Source organism: Gekko japonicus, unplaced genomic scaffold (assembly GCF_001447785.1).
Source record: "Gekko japonicus isolate JY-2015 unplaced genomic scaffold, Gekko_japonicus_V1.1 scaffold565, whole genome shotgun sequence".
Lineage (NCBI taxonomy): Eukaryota > Metazoa > Chordata > Lepidosauria > Squamata > Gekkonidae > Gekko > Gekko japonicus.
Window position 1 is genome coordinate 237,495 of NW_015176468.1, and position 19,668 is coordinate 257,162.

General features: G+C 46.5%; 1 protein-coding gene across 4 annotated transcripts in view; it reads right to left on the reverse strand.

The window, feature by feature from the left end:
- RUFY3 (RUN and FYVE domain containing 3) overlaps positions 1 to 19,668 on the reverse strand; it is a 94,428-nt gene that overhangs the window by 33,597 nt on the left and 41,163 nt on the right. For all 4 annotated transcript variants that reach the window (XR_001482955.1, XM_015427120.1, XM_015427121.1 and 1 more), the window contains exons 2-6: positions 14,276 to 14,449; positions 11,962 to 12,079; positions 8,194 to 8,295; positions 4,634 to 4,757; positions 1,928 to 1,989 (exon numbers count right to left, since the gene is read on the reverse strand). Coding sequence is in view for 3 of the 4 variants with exons in the window: in XM_015427120.1 (XP_015282606.1) it covers positions 1,928 to 1,989; positions 4,634 to 4,757; positions 8,194 to 8,295; positions 11,962 to 12,079; positions 14,276 to 14,449 (580 nt within the window). In the remaining variant the exon portion in view is untranslated. The remainder of the gene's footprint in view (positions 1 to 1,927; positions 1,990 to 4,633; positions 4,758 to 8,193; positions 8,296 to 11,961; positions 12,080 to 14,275; positions 14,450 to 19,668) is intronic.

Below are 19,668 nucleotides of genomic sequence, written 5' to 3' on the forward strand. Positions count from 1 at the left end.
ACCGAAGTGGTACCTATTTATCTACTTGCAATTTCTTGCTTTCGAACTGCTAGGTTGGCAGGACTTATGTATTATCGTCAAATGTTATTAATATAAAACTTTAATCTTTTAAAATTATGCCGTGATGGTACCTGTCCCCCTTTAAAGTTACACCACATTAAAGCGTCCAACCACCCTACTTGTTGGAAAGGGTGTGGGGAGGTCGGTACCTTCATTCACTGCTGGTGGGATTGTCCTATGGTAGCTTCGTTCTGGGATAATATTTTAATTCAAACTGGTTATAAGTCACCTCAAAGACCAGAGGTAATACTTCTAAAACTGCTGGGAAGACCGGGAGATCCCGATAGTTCAGAAGAATTTAATTGCAGTTTTGCTTGTGGAGGTGAAAGCTTCAATCGCCTCCCACTGGAAAAATAAAAACTCACCAAATATAGACCTTTGGTATAGGAAAATCTGGGGCTTTTTAGTTTATTTATTGCGATTATATCCCACCCTATCCCACAGTGGGCTCACGGCGGCTCACAGCATGATTAAAATACAATGAATATTTTATTTGTCTGGGTCAAAAGGGATTTTAAGAAGAAGAAGAAGAAGAAGAAGAAGAAGAAGAAGAAGAAGAAGAAGAAGAAGAAGAAGAAGAAGAAGAAGAAGAAGAAGAAGAAGAAGAAGAAGAAGAAGAAGAAGAAGAGGAGATTGGATTTATACCCCGCCCTTCACTACCCAAAGGTGTCTCAGAGCGGCTTACAAACTCCTTTCCCTTCCCCTCCCCACAACAGACACCCTGTGAGGTAGGTGGGGCTGAGAGAGCTCTTGACAGAGACTGCTCTTTTTCAAGAACAGCTGTGCCAGAGCTTGTGACTGACCCAAGGTGACATCAGCAGGTCCAAGTGGAGGAGTGGGGAATCAAACCCGGTTCTCCCAGATTAGAGTCCGCACTCTTAACCACTACACCAAGCTTTGTATCAGAGAAAAAACAACTTTGTTGGGGTACAAAGAATCCTTGGCCAATATTATTCAGGTTAGGTGAAGTAAGCACTTGAAGATATTGTGTAGACACACCTTTCTTTACATGTGACCAATAAGTGGACAATTACTCAAACGATGCATTGTCTTGATTAACCAAATATGCTTTTTGAATGTTATCTTCATGACTATGTCATTTCAAGTATAAAATCTCATGTACTTCCTGATGGTGTTCAGAAAGCAGTCCATTTTTGATAGGCTGGTTTGGCCTAACCGTTTTCAGGTGTCTTGATTGCAATTAAAACACTAAGACCTTCCTCCTCCTTTTGACTTCATTTTTTTTGACTGGGAATCTATTTGTATAACAATCGCTCACATCTTCATGCAATCAGAACCAAAGCTGTTGCATTAAATATGTTTGAAACAATCTATGCGTGTGCAAGTTTGTGTTCTCACCCTTTTGTATTTCAAAAACAGAAATATTGCTGTTTACATAAATGTTTTATACAAGCAGGGCCTTCTGGGGGGGGGGGGGAGGTGCCGGAAGTCTCAAGAGGGAAATTAAGTTTTCAATCTGTATACTGAAAATTCACGAACTTTTAAAACATTTTAAAAATAATTCTCTCAAAGAGATTCCGGAACTCTGTTCCGGTGTGTTTCCCCAGAAAAGAGCCCTGTATACAAGCCATATTGTGTGTATGGGAGGGGGGGGGGGGGGAGGGCGAGGATAACTATGCATATATAGCTTCTAAGCATTTTATTTCCTTATGAATCATTTCAACTCAAAATACCAGTTTAAAAAAAACCTCTCCATAAATCATGACAAGCTTGTGCTAAGCCTGTATTTACATTGGCAGGACTATAATTAGAGGTAAGGTGCGAAGCCACCTTAACAGCTGCTAGTAAAATTCAAGTCCACCGAACAATCCGAACCACTCAACCCTGGCCAGGAGAAAATACTTACCCCTCAGTGCCTTTGCTACTACTTCCATCCTTTAAGTACATAGAAAAATCAATAACGCCGACCTACGAGAGAAGATCGTAAGGCTTCATGTCAAAAACAATCTCGATTAGTTTCGAATGCAGCCTTAGAGAAAAGCAACAAATCAAACAGAGGAGCCAAGCGCTCAGGTATTCCTATTTAGTTCCTCCTCCAGCAGCTTAAACCACCCCCCCATGGCTTTTTAGACACAACGAATTTTGTTATTTTGGCAGAAAGAGCTGTTAAAAAGAAAACAGATGGGAAAACTCTGGGGCGCGCACACTGCTAGTTGCGAGTGTGTTATCTGTCTTCCTGGATCATAGCCACAGCACTTTAAGACATCGGTGCATTTTGGCTTACGGAGAGAACAAAACCCAGCTACCCAGCAAAGATGGGAACTACATTTGCATCTCATTGAAACCTTTTCTTAAATTTCCCATTAAAGAGAGTGTCTTGGCAATAAGGCAGGGCAGCAGCCCCCAGCGAACACATTTATACTAGACTACGTAATGTAAATTAATTCCACCTGGTTCACCCACTGACAGAGCTACTCATCTTCCAGATCCCACATGCAGAATCCAGGAGCTGGCAAACAACCTACGCTCCCGAGAATCTCTGCTAGCTTTCTTAAATATGCAGGTTTCTAAATCTCATGATTTGGAAGACATCTACAATGTGTTGATCCCTCATTGTACGTCCCTAACCACGGATTCTTCTCTCTGCCATTCACCCCAAACTTCAAGAACAAAGACTTTTACGTTTGTTTTTAAAAGAGCAAATCTGCATAATTACACGTGTACAGAAAAGATTATTTCCCCTGCTTACAAGGGGAGGGGGGGTCACATGCAATGCTCCCTCTAAGCTGTGGAGTCTTGTGAGCAAAAATTCTACTTTGTGAGCTACTTGACGTTAAGGTTGGGAGCGAGCGATTTGGCTGCTGCGTAAAGGAGTCTGCTCTGGAACCATCCTTCCTGAGCGAAGACAAAAATGTGTGAGCCGGAGGCTAAAAAACTGTGAGCTAGCTCAAACTAACTCAGCTTAGAGGGAACACTGGTCACATGCACACACTCACTTAAGCACAAACAATGGACAGTGGTTTCCCTGCAACACACTGGTGACTCATCTGTTTCTGGGAAGAATTCAGAGTGCTAGTGCTTACATTCAAGGGCAAAAACATCTTGGGGATGGAGTATCTGAAGGATTATCTCCTTCCATACTGTCCCGACTGCCAGTTAAGATCTGACTCCCAAGCTCTGTGGACCTGCCTGCAGGGGTGAACTGGGTGCAACTAGAGACAGGGCATTTTCTGTGGGGGCACCCTGACTCTGGAACGCCCTCCTCCCAGCACCTACCACCAGTGTTCCCTCTAAGCTGAGTTAAGGTGAGCTAGCTCACAGTTTCTTTGCCTCCAGCTCACACATTTTTGTCTATGCTCAGGAAGGATGGCTCCAGAGCAAATTAATTTATGCAGTAGCCAAATTGCTCGCTCGCAACTTTAATGCCAGTAGTTCACAAAGTAGAATTTTTGCTCACAAGACTACACAGCTTAGAGGGAGCATTGCCTACCAGGCCAAAACATTTCTTTTTTACCACGACTTTTCATAGCCTGCTTCTAGTCTGAAGTCTGTTGTACGATATTTTAGAGTGCTCAGTGGTTCCTTTATGCTGTTCCTATCCCCCTGGCTTGTTTTTAATATCTCATCTTGTTTTTACATTGGTAAGTTATCATTTTTAATAATTTTATGGTATTGTTTTTACATGTAAGCTGGCTCCAGCAGGACCCTGGAGAGGTGGCATACAAATTCACACACACACCAAATAAACTGTGACCAGGTCAAGGACCATATTTTTTTCCCTTTTCCTGCTTTCACCTTTGAAGTGGAACGTGATGGGTACTGAAGTTTACTTTTGCAGATTTCCATAAATGCTGTGAGTACAAAAGCACACTAGAAAGAGTACTTTCTCATTGTTTAAATGAGTGAAAAAAGCATAACATTAGGGGAGTAGAGAGTATGCATAGCCCAATAGGAGAAGCTGTTCAGGAAAAGGGGGCTGCCAACCTCCAGGTTAGGGCTGCCAAATCCCCCCGGGGGGCGGATTTCCCCCCCGCTTTGGAGGCCCGATTTCCGCCGCCGCGGAATCAGGCCCCGGGGGAAACCCCACCCCGGCATCACGTCAGCCAGATGTGACGTGATGACGCCGGGCACGCTGGGGGAGGGGCCACAGCCATTTGAGGGGAAAACTCTATGTTTTCCCCTCAAATGGCTGTGGCCCCGCCCCCAGCGTGCCCGGCGTCATCACGTCACATCCGGCTGACATGCATGCGGCGCGCGCGCTGAGGACGCTGAACGGGAGCCCCCCGCCGAGACTCCAGGTCAACTTGGAATTCTCCAAGAATCACAAAACCAGATTGCGTTAAGTATCAAGAAAATACAAATCGAAGCCGCAAGTATCCTTCCAGAAATTCTGACTTCCTTAAGTCAATGAAAACTAAACCTTTCCTAATCTGTTAAAAAAAAAAACCCGTATTCAACATTCAGCAAAATAAAACCAGATCTTACGCAACCGTTCCAAGCGAGCCAAAAAGCAAACAATGACAAACATTCCCAATTAGCTTTATTTTAAAACTGATTTTTTTAGAAACCAATACAAGTCCCCCCAATTAAACACTGATCAAATATCCAGCACCTGAGAGTCCAAGTCTTCACCCTTCATACAGAAATTGGCATCAATGACGTTCAGGCCTACTAAGAGGCCAGCAATTACGACACCCTCCTCCTCCATCATGAGCGCGTTCGGTTCATAAAATTCACTGCAAGACAAAATGAGACCAGGCTTGCTAAATCGCTTCGTCTTTTAAACCCAGACGATATAAGAGGGCAATAACTTATCACTCAGAGCAGACAAAGATACGTTTGATTCCACACCGTCCTCTTGGCCGCAACTTTACACACGTCACTCTGGTGGCAGGAAAATCCACCTTGAGTCTTTGTGAGAAAGGAAAACAGTCGGTGAAGTAAGAATAATGAAACCCCTTACATATAGATTCTTGGTTTCAACGCCTAGGGCATAGCTCTCACTGGTTTTCATGAAGCTGTAATTCCCCAGCAGCTGCTTTTAAATGCCGAAGTTTAAAAAGCACCTTGCTACGTGGCACAGAGTAAAGGTAAAGGTAAAGGTTCCCTTGCTCGAAAGCCAGTCGAGTCCGACTCTAGGGTTGCGGTGCTCATCTCCGTTTCAAAGCTGAAGAGCCAGCGCTGTCCGAAGACGTTTCCGTGGTCATGTGGCCGGCATGACTAAACGCCAAGGCGCACGGAACGCTGTCACCTTCCCACCGAAGCGGTACCTGTTTATCTACTTGCAATTTCTTGCTTTCGAACTGCTAGGTTGGCAGGAGCTGGAACTAGAGACGGGAGCTCACTCCGTCATGCGGCACACTCGGGTCTCGAACTGCTGAACGACCGACCTTCCACAGCCTGCAGTTCAGCGTCTTAACCACTTGAGCCACCACAGAGTGGCCACTTGGTAAAACCAGTTTCAGAGGGTAGCCATGTTGGTCTGCAGTAGAAACGTTCAGAGACCAACGGATAACCACTTGCTGGTGAACCCAGCTCTAGGGAAGTCCGGCTGTCCTCGACGAGGGCCGGGGCCTTTTTGGTCCTGGCCCCGACCTGGTGGAACTCTCTGCTGAATAACATCAGGAGGATGCCCCTGTATAAATCGATGGTGCGTCCTCATTTGGAGTACTGTGTCCAGTTCTGGTCACCACACCTCAAAAAGAATATTATAGCATTGGAAAAAGTGCAGAAAAGGGCAACTCGAATAATCAAAGGGTTGGAACACCTTCCCTTTAGCTTGAAGAAATGACGGTAGAGGGGTGACATGATCAAGGTGTACAAGATTATGCATGGGATAGAGCAGGTAGAGAAAGAAGTGCTTCTTTCCCTTTCTCACAAGACAAGAATTCGTGGGCACTCCATGAAATTGCTGAGTGGTCGGGTTAGAACGGATCAAAGGAAGTCCTTCTTCACCCAAAGAGTGATTAACACTCTTCTAAGGGCTTCTAATGTCCTGGCCCCACTGGTGGACCTCCTGATGGCACCTGGTATTTCTGGCCACTGTGTGATACAGAGTGTTGGACTGGATGGGCCTTTGGCCTGATCCAACATTGGCATCTCTTATGTTCTTATGTTCTTAACACCTGGAACTCACAGTCACAGGAGGTGGCGGCGGCTACAAGCATGGACGGCTTCAAGAGGGAACTGGATAAACATCTGGAGCAGAGGTCCACTGGCTATTAGCCACAAGGTACAGATAGGAACTCTCAGGCTGGGGCAAGTGGTGCTCTGTATTCTTGGTGCTTGGGGCGGGCAACAGTGGGAGGGCTTCTAGTGTCCTGGCCCCATTGGTGGACCTCCTGATGGCCCCTGGTATTTTTGGCCAATGTGTGACACAGAGTGTAGGACTGGATGGGCCATTGGCCTGATCCAACATTGGCTTCTCTTATGTTCTTATGAGGACCCTGTGGGATCTGATGCAATTCTGCAGAGCCTGTAAGGCAGAGATGTCCCACCAGGCTTTTGGTTGAGGGCAGCAACGGCTGGTTGCATTGGCTGGCACCGTTCTCCTCCCCCCCCCCCCCCGGATATTTCATTTTAAGTTCCCTCTCCTCCCTTCCCATTAAATGGCCTGGCAGTCAAGATTTGGAACGGAAGTCTGTAAGTCGCCACCTTGAATCTTTTTACTCTCGTTTTAGTTCCTATCAAACTGCATACGGAAATTTTAAAATTTGTATCTTTGTTTTATGGCACTATGCCCCTTGCACATGACCCAAGCTCGGTGTAAGCTGGCATTAACAAATCAAATTAACAACAGTAGTAACAAGAATAATAACAATAATAATATAAGTTTTTGAAAGTCAACGCTCCCTTCGTCAGACAACCACCTCTCCACAGTGCTCTCTTGAATTAAGGGCATTATTAAACAATTCATGCAAACAGAAGTTAAAAAAAAATATTTTGAAACATTTGGCACCAGTGAGAGCAAGAAACTATCCTTTCATCACTGAAATAATTAAGAAAAGGGAAGGCAGTCACCACAGGCCATTTTTAAAATTTTAAACGTTTCAGTAACTTTTTGATGTGTTTTGTTAAATATAAGATAGCTCACTTGCCCTGAGTCACCAGAGGATGCAAGATAAATATAAAATGCAGAGAGGCCAATACCCACCCTGGCCTCTCTAATACCATGAGTGTATTCGAAGTCAGAGAGAGAACGAATCCACATGTACAATGACGTGGCAAGGGGAACTACAGAAGAACTTCTCCTTCCACCAGTTGCCTGTGCTTTTTTGGAAGCCCTCTCATTTTTTGAATTCAAACCCTTTTTGGTCTTTTTAAAAAGAGCATAAGAGAAGCCATGCTGGATCAGGCCAATGGCCCATCCAGTCCAACACTCTGTGTCACACAGTGGCCAAAACCCAGGTGCCATCAGGAGGTCCACCAGCGGGGCCAGAACTCCAGAAGCCCTCCCACTGTCCCTCCCCCCCAAGCACCAAGATTACAGAGCATCACTGCCCCAGATATAAGAACATAAGGGAAGCCATGTTGGATCAGGCCAATGGCCCATCCAGTCCAACACTCTGTGTCACACAGTGGCCAAAACCCAGGTGCCATCAGGAGGTCCACCAGTGGGGCCAGAACTCCTCCCGCCGTTGCCCACCCAAGCACCAAGATTACAGAGCATCACTGCCCCAGATATAAGAACATAAGGGAAGCCATGTTGGATCAGGCCAATGGCCCATCCAGTATAACACTCTGTGTCACACAGCGGCCAAAACCCAGGTGCCACCAGGAGGTCCACCAGCGGGGCCAGAACTCCAGAAGCCCTCCCACTGTGGCCCCCCAAGCACCAAGAACACACTCTGCTGCTTCATTAATTTGAGGATGCTATATTTCTCCTAGATTCATAAGAATTAGCGGTTCACTTTCAATTACTCAGCCTCCTTACCACTCTGTACTGATATCTTCCCCACAACAAGCTCCGTGCATGAAAATGCATGTATAGGGGCACACTTGAAAAGCAGCAGGAAGCTCGTTTTCCCGCAAGCTTGTATGAAGGACCATCACCCTTGCGTGCCAGGTGCCCAATATGCAACACCACAAAACTGCCCAAGGAGAAAACCAACGTAACATGTGAAGAATGCCCATTTATTGAAATCGGAATCAAGAGAGGACACAGCCGCTCACCTGAGAAGTTCCCTTCTGTTGACCAGGGCCTTCATATACTCTGAAAGTTTCTTCTGCATTAGTGCTAGTCGGAGCCAGGCTCTCCCCCTGCCCACAGGGGTCCTATTGAGTTCCAGAAACAAAAGATAGAGGAGCCGTTATCACACGGGACTTTGCTCCAGATTCTGAACACAAAATGGTGCAAGTGTATCACTCCTCGAGACACAGCACTTCCCAGAAACGGTGAATCCATGGGCGAAAAAGAATCCCTCCTCCCACTACAGTGTTCTCTGAAGAACCGTAAGTTTTTTTGGGAAATGAATATACACATTATTAACTCTTATTCATTTCTTTTATGCAGTGCTTTCCTCCCCAAAGCAGATTTACATCATTCTCCTCTTCTCCTAGCAGAACAGTGATTTGAACCAGAGATCCACCCTGGTATCTATGGAACCACCAGATATGTCTTTCAGAAAGTCCTCCAGAACTCTATCAGAAGGCAGACCAACCCAATGCTTCTTTAGCCTTGCAGAGTTTGAGTCACTGGTACTGATGTCCATGAAGAGGGCACAAAAGATAACTTCTCCTCTTAAATCACCATCTAGAGCAGGGGTGTCAAACACATGGCCTGGGGGCCGGAACTGGCCCGCCCAAGGCTCTTATCCGGCCCGCAAGCAACTGCTGCGAGAGAGGGAAGGGAGGAGGCTGCTGGGGGGGGGGGAGCAGGCACACACAGTGAGGTGCATGTGGTCAAAGCTGTCAAGAAATGAAATAGCCTAGGGAGTGGGTACAATATCCCTTGGGGGGAAAACCTAGTCTTGCATAAGATAAAATACATTTATTGGGACTTTTGTTGGATTTCCCAGTAAATCAACTGCTTTCACTCCTAGGAATCAATTGCTTTTGTCTGTATTTTGAATTTTAAAAATAATATCATTAATCAGTTTTGCCTGTGTCGTTTAAAAGTTCTATCTCTGGTACTGGGCCTTTCATTTTACGGCAGACACGGCCTGGCCCGACAAGGTAACTTTTATGTCGGATCCAGCCCTCGTAACAAATGACTTTGACATCTCTGGTCTATAGTACAGCACGCAGTGTATATGGGGGGGGGGAGGCTGACTTTTGGGGGCAGCCTCATGGCTGCCATGAAATCCTGAGCTGTCAACCAGTTAAGGCAGCCTGAATGGAACTTGGTCCCTGAGACAAAGAGCTCCACCCAAGACCACCCCCCTCAGCTCAGGAAAGCTACTTATTTTTTCCGTCCCGTTTATCTGATCCTGTCGCCCATGCACTGTTAACTAGGCAACTGCCCATGCTATTAACTAGGCATGTCCCAGTGGTGACCCTTACTTTTACTGTTATTTATTGCTCCTTATTGTATTTCGGGTTTACCTACATATTTCATACCTGTACCCAAAAAGTTAGGCTTATTTAGCATTTATAATCTTGTTTCCTGCCTGATCTATTAATTGGAACATATATCCTACCTACTATTACAGGCATTCCACTGTTCTTGAGGTTTATTCACTCCTGTTTACAAATTTACAGAACCTTACAGTTCTCTTTGTTTACCTGTTTCTTTCTTCCTATTGCACATACAGTATCTTCGCTTATCGCAGAACATGTTTGTTGCTCTATTTTAACTAAAATGTAAAAAATGTTTTTATACTGTATTTTCTGTATTGTTGCACGCTCTTTCAAATAAAAAATACAAATAATAAAAAAACTAGGCGTGCCCCATAACTCAGTGTTTCCCAATCTGTGGGTCGGGACCCAAAAGTGGGTCAGCCAAGCCTCTGAAGGCAGGTCGCAGGCTGGCCTTCCCTAACAGATGCTCCCTGCCCTTTCCACTGGTCTCTTTGGTATTTTGGAAACCAAGATCTGACCCTGGAAATGGTATCTTCCACGTCACAATCCGTGTTTAAGCTGAGTTAGGGTGAGCTAGCCCACAGTTTTTTAGCCTCCAGCTCACACCTTTTTGTCTCCACTCAGGAAGGAGGGCTCCAGAGCAAACTAATTTATGCAGCAGCCGAATTGCTCGCTCACAGCTTTAATGCCAGCAGCTCACAAAGTAGAATTTTTGCTCACAAGACTCCACAGCTTAGAGGGAACGTTGGTCACAATTAGTTGAGATTTCCCCTTCACTGCATACATAGGCTGACCAAGCGAAACATGTTACTGATGGTTACTAGAGTAAGTTGCTTAGAGTCTTGGAAGAAATTAGAGGGAGTAATGGAGAAGGTGGTCAAGGCTGGAATGTAACTTCCATGTGCAAAGGCTGCGTAGGTTGGAATGCTGCTTACTTGGGATTCACACTGGGGGCAGTTGTGCCTTTTGTGTGATGGTTGTTGGGTTTCTCAAAAAGGTCTTGTGGGCCACTGCAGAAAATGGAATGCTGAACTAGATGGGTTCCAAGGTCATAGTCTGCCTTTGTTGTTGTTCAGTTGCACAGTAGACCCTGACTCTTTGCGACCCCATGGACCCCATCACGCCAGGCCCTCCTGTCTTCCACCGTCCTCCAGAGTTTCCTTGCAGGATCGGACTTTCCTTTCACCATCAGACATGTCCACAGCTGAGCGTCCTTTTGGCTTTGGCCCAGCCGCTTCATTCTTTCTGGGGTTACTTGTACTTGCCCTCTGCTCTTCCCCCGTAGCATACTGGACACCTTCCGACCTGAGGGGCTCATTTCCCGGCGACATATCTTTTAGCCTTTTGTTACTGTCCATGGGGTTTTCTTGGCAAAGATATTGGAGTGGGTTGCCATTTCCTTCTCCAAGGGAGTTGTCTGAGTTCTCCGCTGTGGCCTGTCCGTCCTGGGTGGCCCTCCACAGCATAGCTCACAGCCTCATTGAACCACGCAAGCCCCCTCGCCACGTCAAGGCAGTGATCCCCGAGAGAACATAGCTTGCCTAGGGCACCATAACACCTTGGGCCAGCCTTGGATGGGTCAACATACCAAGTAGGGCCAACACACCAAGTAAATTTCGACTTGTGGAGAATAGCAGCCATAGCTTACCCGAATAAAGGGATGTTGAGGGGGTGTTACCACTAACACCTTCTTCTAAAAAAGAAAAACGAAAACAAATCCCAGCATTCTTTCCAACAGCAGTTGACCCAATCCATAACTTCTGCCCATGAACGCTGGGACTTTTCTCAGCTGTAGCCCTGCTAGCAGGAATCACGTAATGACTATCTTCTGGGCAGCAGTGAGGTGGTGCTAATTAAAAGTTAAGTCACAGCTGTGGCGGCAGCAACCCTCAGATTAGAGTCGTTTAATATTTTATGACTCCGTGGGTAAGGAGTTCAAAGGGATTCGTTCCCGTCCTCCGATTCAAATGGGAGGCGGTGCTTCACGCCAAGCGGCCTCCCGTGGGACTTTTGCTGCTTGGCGCTTTCATTCCCCCGCTTCTTCGTATGAAAGGTCTGCAGCGAGGACTTGCACTGTCCTCGTTCCTTTATCTTGCGCCCTTCCCTTCCCTCTTCATCATTACAGACTTTTCCCACTTTGCATCCAATTAACCTTGCTCTAAGACACTCCGCTGAATTTTTTAGCAGAAGCTAAATCAGCTTTTAATGGCGATGTTTTGCCTCTATATAGTTCTCTTAACTGTTCAAAGAGTTTCACATACATTATGCATATCCCTTGCTTGCTGTCTCAACATACAGAAGGCCTACGGTTGCCTGGTCTTCCTGCCTGGTATAGCAGAAGACATCCTGCTCACCCACCGCTGCCGGCCGCTACACCTTCCTTAACCAGCCCTCGTGTTGAAAGGGTAGAAATTCACTTACTTCAGCCCTGGAAGATCTTTCACACTAGCTGTGATCTCTGCAGCTTCAGGGACAAACTTCTCTACCAACTCCAGAGGTCCCCAAAATGACTTGTTTTGGCCCAGAAAAGTCTTCTTGGCTAAATAAAAACATTGTTATTCTGTCTGTGTGAATGGCGTTAAACATTCAAACAAGGCATTGCGAAAACCCCACACGCTGCTCCCTCGCCCTTTATCCTACATGCCTCTTTCATCTCTAATAATAATAATAATAATAATAATAATAATAATAATAATAATAATAATAATAATAATAATAATAATATACTTTATTGTAATTGTACATAGTACAACGAAATTAAAGACAGGGCTCCAGTAGCCCTGTCTGCCCCAACAGACAGCACCTGCAAACAGAGCTAAGATTTCTACAGAGATGTGGACACCAGTGTTCCCTCTAAGCTGAGTTAGTGTGAGCCAGCTCACAGTTTTTTAGCCTCCGGCTCTCACGTTTTTGTCTTAGCTCGGGAAGGAGGGCTCCAGAGCAAACTGATTTATGCAGCAGCCAAACTGCTCGCTCACAGCTTTGGTGCCAGTAGCTCACAAAGCAGAATTTTTGCTCGCAAGACTCCACAGCTTAGAGGGAGCACTGGTAGGCACCAGGATGTATTTTACCAGAGGCAGCACTTGCATTGCTAGGAATTAAGCCTTAGGCTACCGCTGCAAATCACACGAGATGCATGTATGCCAACGTCAACCGACTGCCACACGAAACAGAAGCGCCTTGTGTTTCCTTCCTTGTTATTCTAATAATTACGAAGATACGACTGCCCAAGCGACAGGTGAATGAGCAATTTCATCTGTTTTATTGCGCGTGCAAGGAAGGAGCTGTTCTCGTTTTATTTTGTTGGCCTTTTCCAGTAATTTATCAGCTTTCAGTCTCTCTCTTTCAGGAAACAGTTCTGTAGTTAATATTCATCGTGCGAGGAATATCTATCGACCGATAAAGTCATGATTATCTCACAAACCTTGTTGAACAGAGACTCACGGCCGAATAGAAACGAACAGGAATTTCTTCCTTTGGCAGACTCCAGGGCAGGGGTCCCCAAGGGGGTGCCCGCCAGTGTTCACTCTAAGCTGAGTTAGTGTGAGCTAGCTCACAGTTTTTTAGCCTCCAGCTCACACATTTTTGTCTTAGCTCAGGAAGGATGATTCCAGAGCAAACTAAGTTATTCAGTAGCCAATTCACCTGCTCACAACTTTCATGCCGGTAGCTCACAAAGTAGAATTTTTGCTCACAGGACTCCACAGCTTAGAGGGAACATTGGCTGCCCGCCAGGTGCTTACAGGAAGTGGGCGGGGCCAGGTAGGACTGACTATGGGAAATTTGATTGGCTGTGCAGATTTTTTTAAAAAAAATTTTTTGGCAGCAGCTGGCACCCCAGCACAAAGGTCTACACCAGGGGTGGCCAAACTGTGGCTCAGGAGCTACATGCGGATCTTTCACACATATTGCGTGGCTCCCGGCAGGGCAGCTGGGGAAGCGAAGGGGAGGCCTGCCTCCCCGATCGGTCTTCCCTTCCCCAGCCAGTGTTCCCCTCCCTGGGTCGGTTTGAGGCAGGGGGGGAACACACAAAGAGAGCAACTTTAACTTTAAATGTGTTCTCAAAGCCCCCCCCCCCCCCCCCCCCACAAAAACACAGCGACCGATATCTATTTTTACTCCTTTTGTTTTTATTTTTGGTGGTCTCGTTTAGTGTTAATAAAAAGCAAATCTGCATATTTCTCAATAAAAACGTGTCTGTGATATTTGTTCATGTCATGCGGCTCGCAAACATCTGACTTTATTCTACCTGGCTCTTGCGTTAAGCAAGCTTGGCCACCCCCTGGTCTACACTGTCGTACCGAAATTAAGCTGTGGTATTTTGTGGCAGCCATTTTGTCGCTGCGCCCACCGTGCCCTGTCAGAATTCCAAATGCGCCCGCAGTCTCAAAAAGCTTGGGCACCCCTGTTCCAGGGTATAAACTAAGTCTCCCCTCTGAAATAAAGAAAGGGAAGGTGGGCCACCGCTTCAAGCGCCATCCCCTAATGAGGACTGCCACCAAATTCTGTCGCTACAGTTGCCACCTTTCAGTTGCCTATGCAAATTCACATGACCGAGAAAGCTGAATTCGGGCCAGGGCCCTTCATTTGCTGATCCCTTGCGCATTTAACTTCTGCAAAAGGCTACTTGCACAGGACAAAAACAGGAGGCACGGTAATTAGAACCCAGTCCCGGTTCAGTATTTTGCAGGCGTCAATCCCAAAGCAAGGCCAGCCATCAAACGTAAACACTCACCTTTTAAACCATGTTTAAGGCAGTGTTCCATTACTACAAAAAACTGCTGAAGGGGTGCATAGTCAGAGTCCAACGTTCTGCCGAGATTAAGTGCGGATTCAATCAAGCCCTTTATACTCAGCTTAGCCATGTTCATCAGGTTCATGCGTTCATTAGCCATGAGATAATTGGGATCTGCAAGGCACATATATACAAAAGGTTGGTTAGAGGAAAAAACCCAAAGCAGCACAATCTCAATCGCCTTTTATATCGGAATAAAACGAGTGGTTTTTTTTAAGTGACCGCTGTCCTATTTAGCACAACAGACACTTTGGAGGCTGTGCAACAGAGAGACGGACAGAGTGTCTGGAGGAATGGAGCAAAAGCTTTAGTATTTGCTTAACAAAAGGGGGGGGGAAGCTTTGATGAAGGGAGCGCGACAGACAGATCCAGAGAACAAAAAGGCACCGCTGCTGCCTGAATATTTAAACTGATAAAAGAAAAGCTAGGAGTGTCTCAAGAAAAATGCTTTGAAGGACTCCCCACAATATTTTAATTAGTACATTCTCCGGGGAATGGTATAATCTGACAGTTGGAGAACACTATAATTAAGCCTATGAAGAAACGGTGTGGATCTTGGGAGCGAGTGATTAAAGAACGTGGTGAGGGTTTTGTAGAAGACACGGCCAACTTGCACCCTTTCCCATCTTGAGTCTCCTCAAGAACGCAGAGCTTTCCGGCTCTCCAGGTTCAACATTCTGCCTTCAGCAATCCTTTACGGCAGATTTTTCAGAACTCCCCATCAGGAGAGATACTGTCATGTGGGGCCGGGGTGCCTGAATTTTTATCTCCTGTCTTGCTATACTGTGGCTTTTACACGGAGTTGAGGAATTTTATAGTTAGCCTCCTCCTGACCTGATAGCCCAGGCTAACCCAATCTCATCAGACCTCGGAAGCTAAGCAGGGTCACCCTGGGCCAATATTTGGATCGGAGACCTCCAAGGAATACCAGGGCCGTGACACATGAGCAGTCCACCTCTGAATGTTTCTTGCCTTGAAAACCCTACGGGGTCACCGTACGTCAGCTGTGAATTGATGGCACTTCCTACCACCACACATAAATATCAGGGTTACCCAGATGAGTGGCTGGTCTTAAACTTTTTATCTGACGGGAAATCCTTATACTACCCATCAAGTTGCTAGGTATCTCCCAGCCGCTGTGAGGATCCGTGGGCTGATCATCAATGATCATGAATAATATTATCATTATATTTAGGTTTATGGTCATTGATTAGCGTGCTTCTTGATGTGCATGTTTGTGTTGACTGGCTATGTAGTATCCTAGATTGTTTAGTGTCCGTAAAGGTAAAGGTTCCCTTGCTCGAAAGCCAGTCGAATCCGACTCTAGGGTTGCGGTACTCATCTCCGTTTCAAAGCCGAAGAGCCAGCGCTGTCCGAAGACGTTTCCGTGGTCATGTGGCCGGCATGACTAAACACCAAGGCACACGGAACGCTGTTACCTTCCCACCGAAGTGGTCCCTATTTATCTACTTGCAATGTCTTGCTTTCGAACTGCTAGGTTGGCAGGAGCTGGAACTAGAGATGGGAGCTCACTCCATCATGCGGCACCCGGGTCTCGAACTGCTGAACTACTGACCTTCCACAGCCTGCAGTTCAGCGTCTTAACCACTTGAGCCACCGCAGTTCCTTAGTGTCCGTACCAAATGCCTAATAAGGGTTCTGATTATGACTGCCGACTTCTGTATTCTTAGCATCCGCTTCACTCCCCAGATTGTGAGGAAGGGGTTAGTTTGCCTTACAAGCCAATCCTGTAAGAGAACTGATACAATCTATAACGACTTCACAGTTAAGCTTTGCTAAGGCATGCCATGGCATTATATATCAAATTCGAGAGACAGACAGACAAAGAGAGAGAGAGACAGACAGATAGACAGAGAGACAGACAGACACAGACAGAGACACCCTACTTGTTATGTCCTGGGCCCGGTATGGACTGACCAAGCTTGATACCTAGAACAATAGATAGCTAGGATCCTGGAAGGAACCAATAGACCAGGAGTCGCACTGTAAATAACCTATCATGAGTAGTGGGATGTGTGGGTGTGGTGTTGTGCACGGATTTAAGCAGGGCTTCGATCCTGCTAGAGTTGTCTTTAAGTTGAGCTAAATCACTGAATAAACAATGAGCTGATCACTTCACGCGTCTCGGACCCAGTATATTTCACTACTAAAGTCTTGCAGCTCAAGAGCATGTTTCTTGTCCTGAGAAGTGAAACTGCGCACAAATGTATTCGGCACTGGTACAATGGGGCGCAGCCGGATTTGGGTATTAGATCCAGCCTGGCTATTATCTGGTGTTTCGTTCTGACAACTGGCCAATGGTATCACCCAACAGTAGCTTTCCTCTTGCATTTCTCATCAGTGGATCCTGCTTCACGGCTTCCATCTCTTCATTCATACTGGAACCCTCCACGTTTGCTTCAACTAAGCATGCTTAGAATTGCTCGGTTCAGTAAACTGAAACCAGAGTCATTTTATTTGGCCTTTTGTGGACTGTAAGGTGAAACATAAAGTTCTGACAGCCACGTTCGATTTCAAGCCTGCAAGACACCAGAGCAGAAGCCCCCAAAGTGATGTTCTTGGGCACTCGGGCACCCACAAACACGTGGCTGGGCGGGGCTTCTGCCTAGCAAGGCTTCTTCTGATTGGCTATGCAGATTTTTTTAAAGTGTTGCTTTGGCAGCAGCTGTCGGCCCGGCACAAGGATCTTTGCTGTGTGTGAGGGAATGTAAGCTGTGGCAGCCATTTTATGCCCGGCCCCAACTCCTCCTACAGCGGCCATTTTGTGGCTGGGCCCGCTATGCTGTGTCAGAACTCGAAAGGTGCCTGCAGGCTCAAAACGTTTGGGGGCTCCTGTTCCAGAGAGTGCCCAAACATTACATTTAACTTCACATATTCAGGGAGATTAGGTTATATACAGGGGTCGTTTCGTAGAAAAAGAGCTAGGGGGACTCATTAGCATAACTCATTAGCATATGCCACACCCCCTGACATCACCAGAAGTGTGTCATAAGGCCACACCCCCTGACATCACCAGAAGTGTGTCATAAGGCCACACACCCCGCTCCCAACGGTCCCAGCCGCCGCCGGCAACCTTGCAGCTCCACTGCCGAGCCCCATGAGGGGCCCGGCGGTGGACCTGCAAGGCCGGCGGGAGTGCAAGGAAGCCTCGCGAAGGCCCTCCCTGGCCCCAGGCAGGCAGGGGTGGGGAGAGGCAGGGAGGAAGCGACTTACCCTCCCTCTTCTCCTGCCTCCTCCTGGCTGAATGAGGGCCGGAAGCGGGGCGGCCGGAAGCAGGGGGTGGGGCTTCGTCATGTGCCCCGCCCCCTCGTACCTCACCCGGGGGAACTGTGATCCCCCGCGATCCCCCCCCGAAATGACCTCTGGTTATATATGGAAATGAGGAAAACGGCCAGTCAAAACTATTAATTCCATTTGAGAAGAAAACAGGCCACACACACACACACACACACAAAAACCCCACAAAGGAAGAAATTAATTTGAAGATCATGAGGAAAACAACAATTCAACATTGTATTTTACAAACAATTGACGAGAAATAAGGGTAGGCTTTGAGATTAATATTCACTACTGGCTTGCCTTGGTTATCATGTGATATTCTGGAATGGTTTGTATCGGTTGAGAACGTCTGGAAATGCTTCTACACAGCCACACGTGATATGATAAAGAGCACATGTAGCTATTGGGGGAGGACTGAAATCTGCAGCCATTTCTATGATCTCATTATGGACTTTTCTCTTTCGAGGCGATATTGCTACCCTAATGACATTCAACTGTCTTTCTCCCCGATGGGGACAATAAAGCACCTTACATCATTTTCTTCTTCTCTAGTTTATCCTCACAACAACCCTGCGAGGTAGATTAGGCTGACAGCACGTGAGTGGCCCAAGGTCACCCAGCAAGCTTCCACGGCAGAGTGAGGGTTTGAACCTGGGTCTCCCAGACCCTAGCCCAACACTCTAACACTCTAACTACCCCACACTGAACCATCATAGACTAAAAGATCATTTTTAGGTATAATTTTATTCTCCTCACTAGCGGGGTTTTCCCCCATCATTTCTACTGCAATTTCTCAGGATAGTGAAAATGTAGGCCTCAGAATTTAAGGTATCTATCAATCATGACAGTTGCCTCATCCAGTCTAAAATCCAGAGGAAAAGGTTTCCCTTGCACCCGTTCTCACCAAAACCATCTTCAAAACAGAGTACAAAGGAGGAATTGTACTCCTAGCCAAGTCCCAAGGTCACATCCAAATCTAAATGTCCACATATGAGATTGTCAAGAAAGCAGGTCGGCAAACAGTAGCAAGTTTCCTAGCTTACAAACAGGCCTAACCAAATTTTCCTGACACCATTCCGTTACAAGCACAATGCGCTGCAGTTACTGTAAGGACTGAGGCAAGGATCTGTTGTCCTCAGAGGCAACAAAAAGTAGCATAATATCCAGTGTCAAAGAAATTAGGTCAAGCAGAAGACAGGGGGGGGGGGGGAATGCAAATGTCATCTTCAAGAAGCTATTTTAATTTTAAACTAATCACAAGCAGTGTACACTTTTTGAGCAGGTGACCCTGGCTCCGTTCCCCAAAAACACATTCTCTGCAGGTTAAGATGCTAAGGCCGTGATGGTCTTCGAACGAAGACAACAGAGCAAAATGATCTCAAGAACCAAACGCAAAATAGTCTCTGTTAAAACAAAACCTGTAACTAAATCCATCTCTCAGCTTGACCAGCTTCCTAAAGGTATAATCCCAACCTTGCCACGGTAATCCACGCAATGGTCACCTCCAGGATGGATTATTGTAACTCGCTTTATGTAGGGCTACCCCTGAAACTGACCCGGAAGCTCCAACTGGTACAAAGTGTGGCTGCGTGGGTCCTTACGAGGACCCCACGGAGGGTGCATATCCAGTGCTGCACGAGCTGCATTGGTTGCCAGAGGAGCACCAGATCAGATTCAAGGTTTTGGTGCTTACCTTTAAAGCCCTTAACGGTCAGGGATCTATGTCCCTTCGGGACCGCCTCTCCCGATATGTCCCCCGAAGGGCATTAAAATCCGCAGATAAGAATCTTCTGGTGGTTCCCGGCCCCAAAGATATCCTGCTGGCCTCAGGGGGAAATCCCGCCCAACTGACATTTTCCAGACTACTTCCAGTTTCGGGCTTACTTCCGTTGTGTGTGTGGGGTTTTGACGCTCTGGTTTTTGGGCAAAACTATATGGTTTGAAGCCAAATTTTTTGCCCAAAAACACTGGAAGTAGGCCCGAAACCGGAAGTAGGCCCCAAAATGCCCAACCTCACTTCCGGTCTCCTGGAA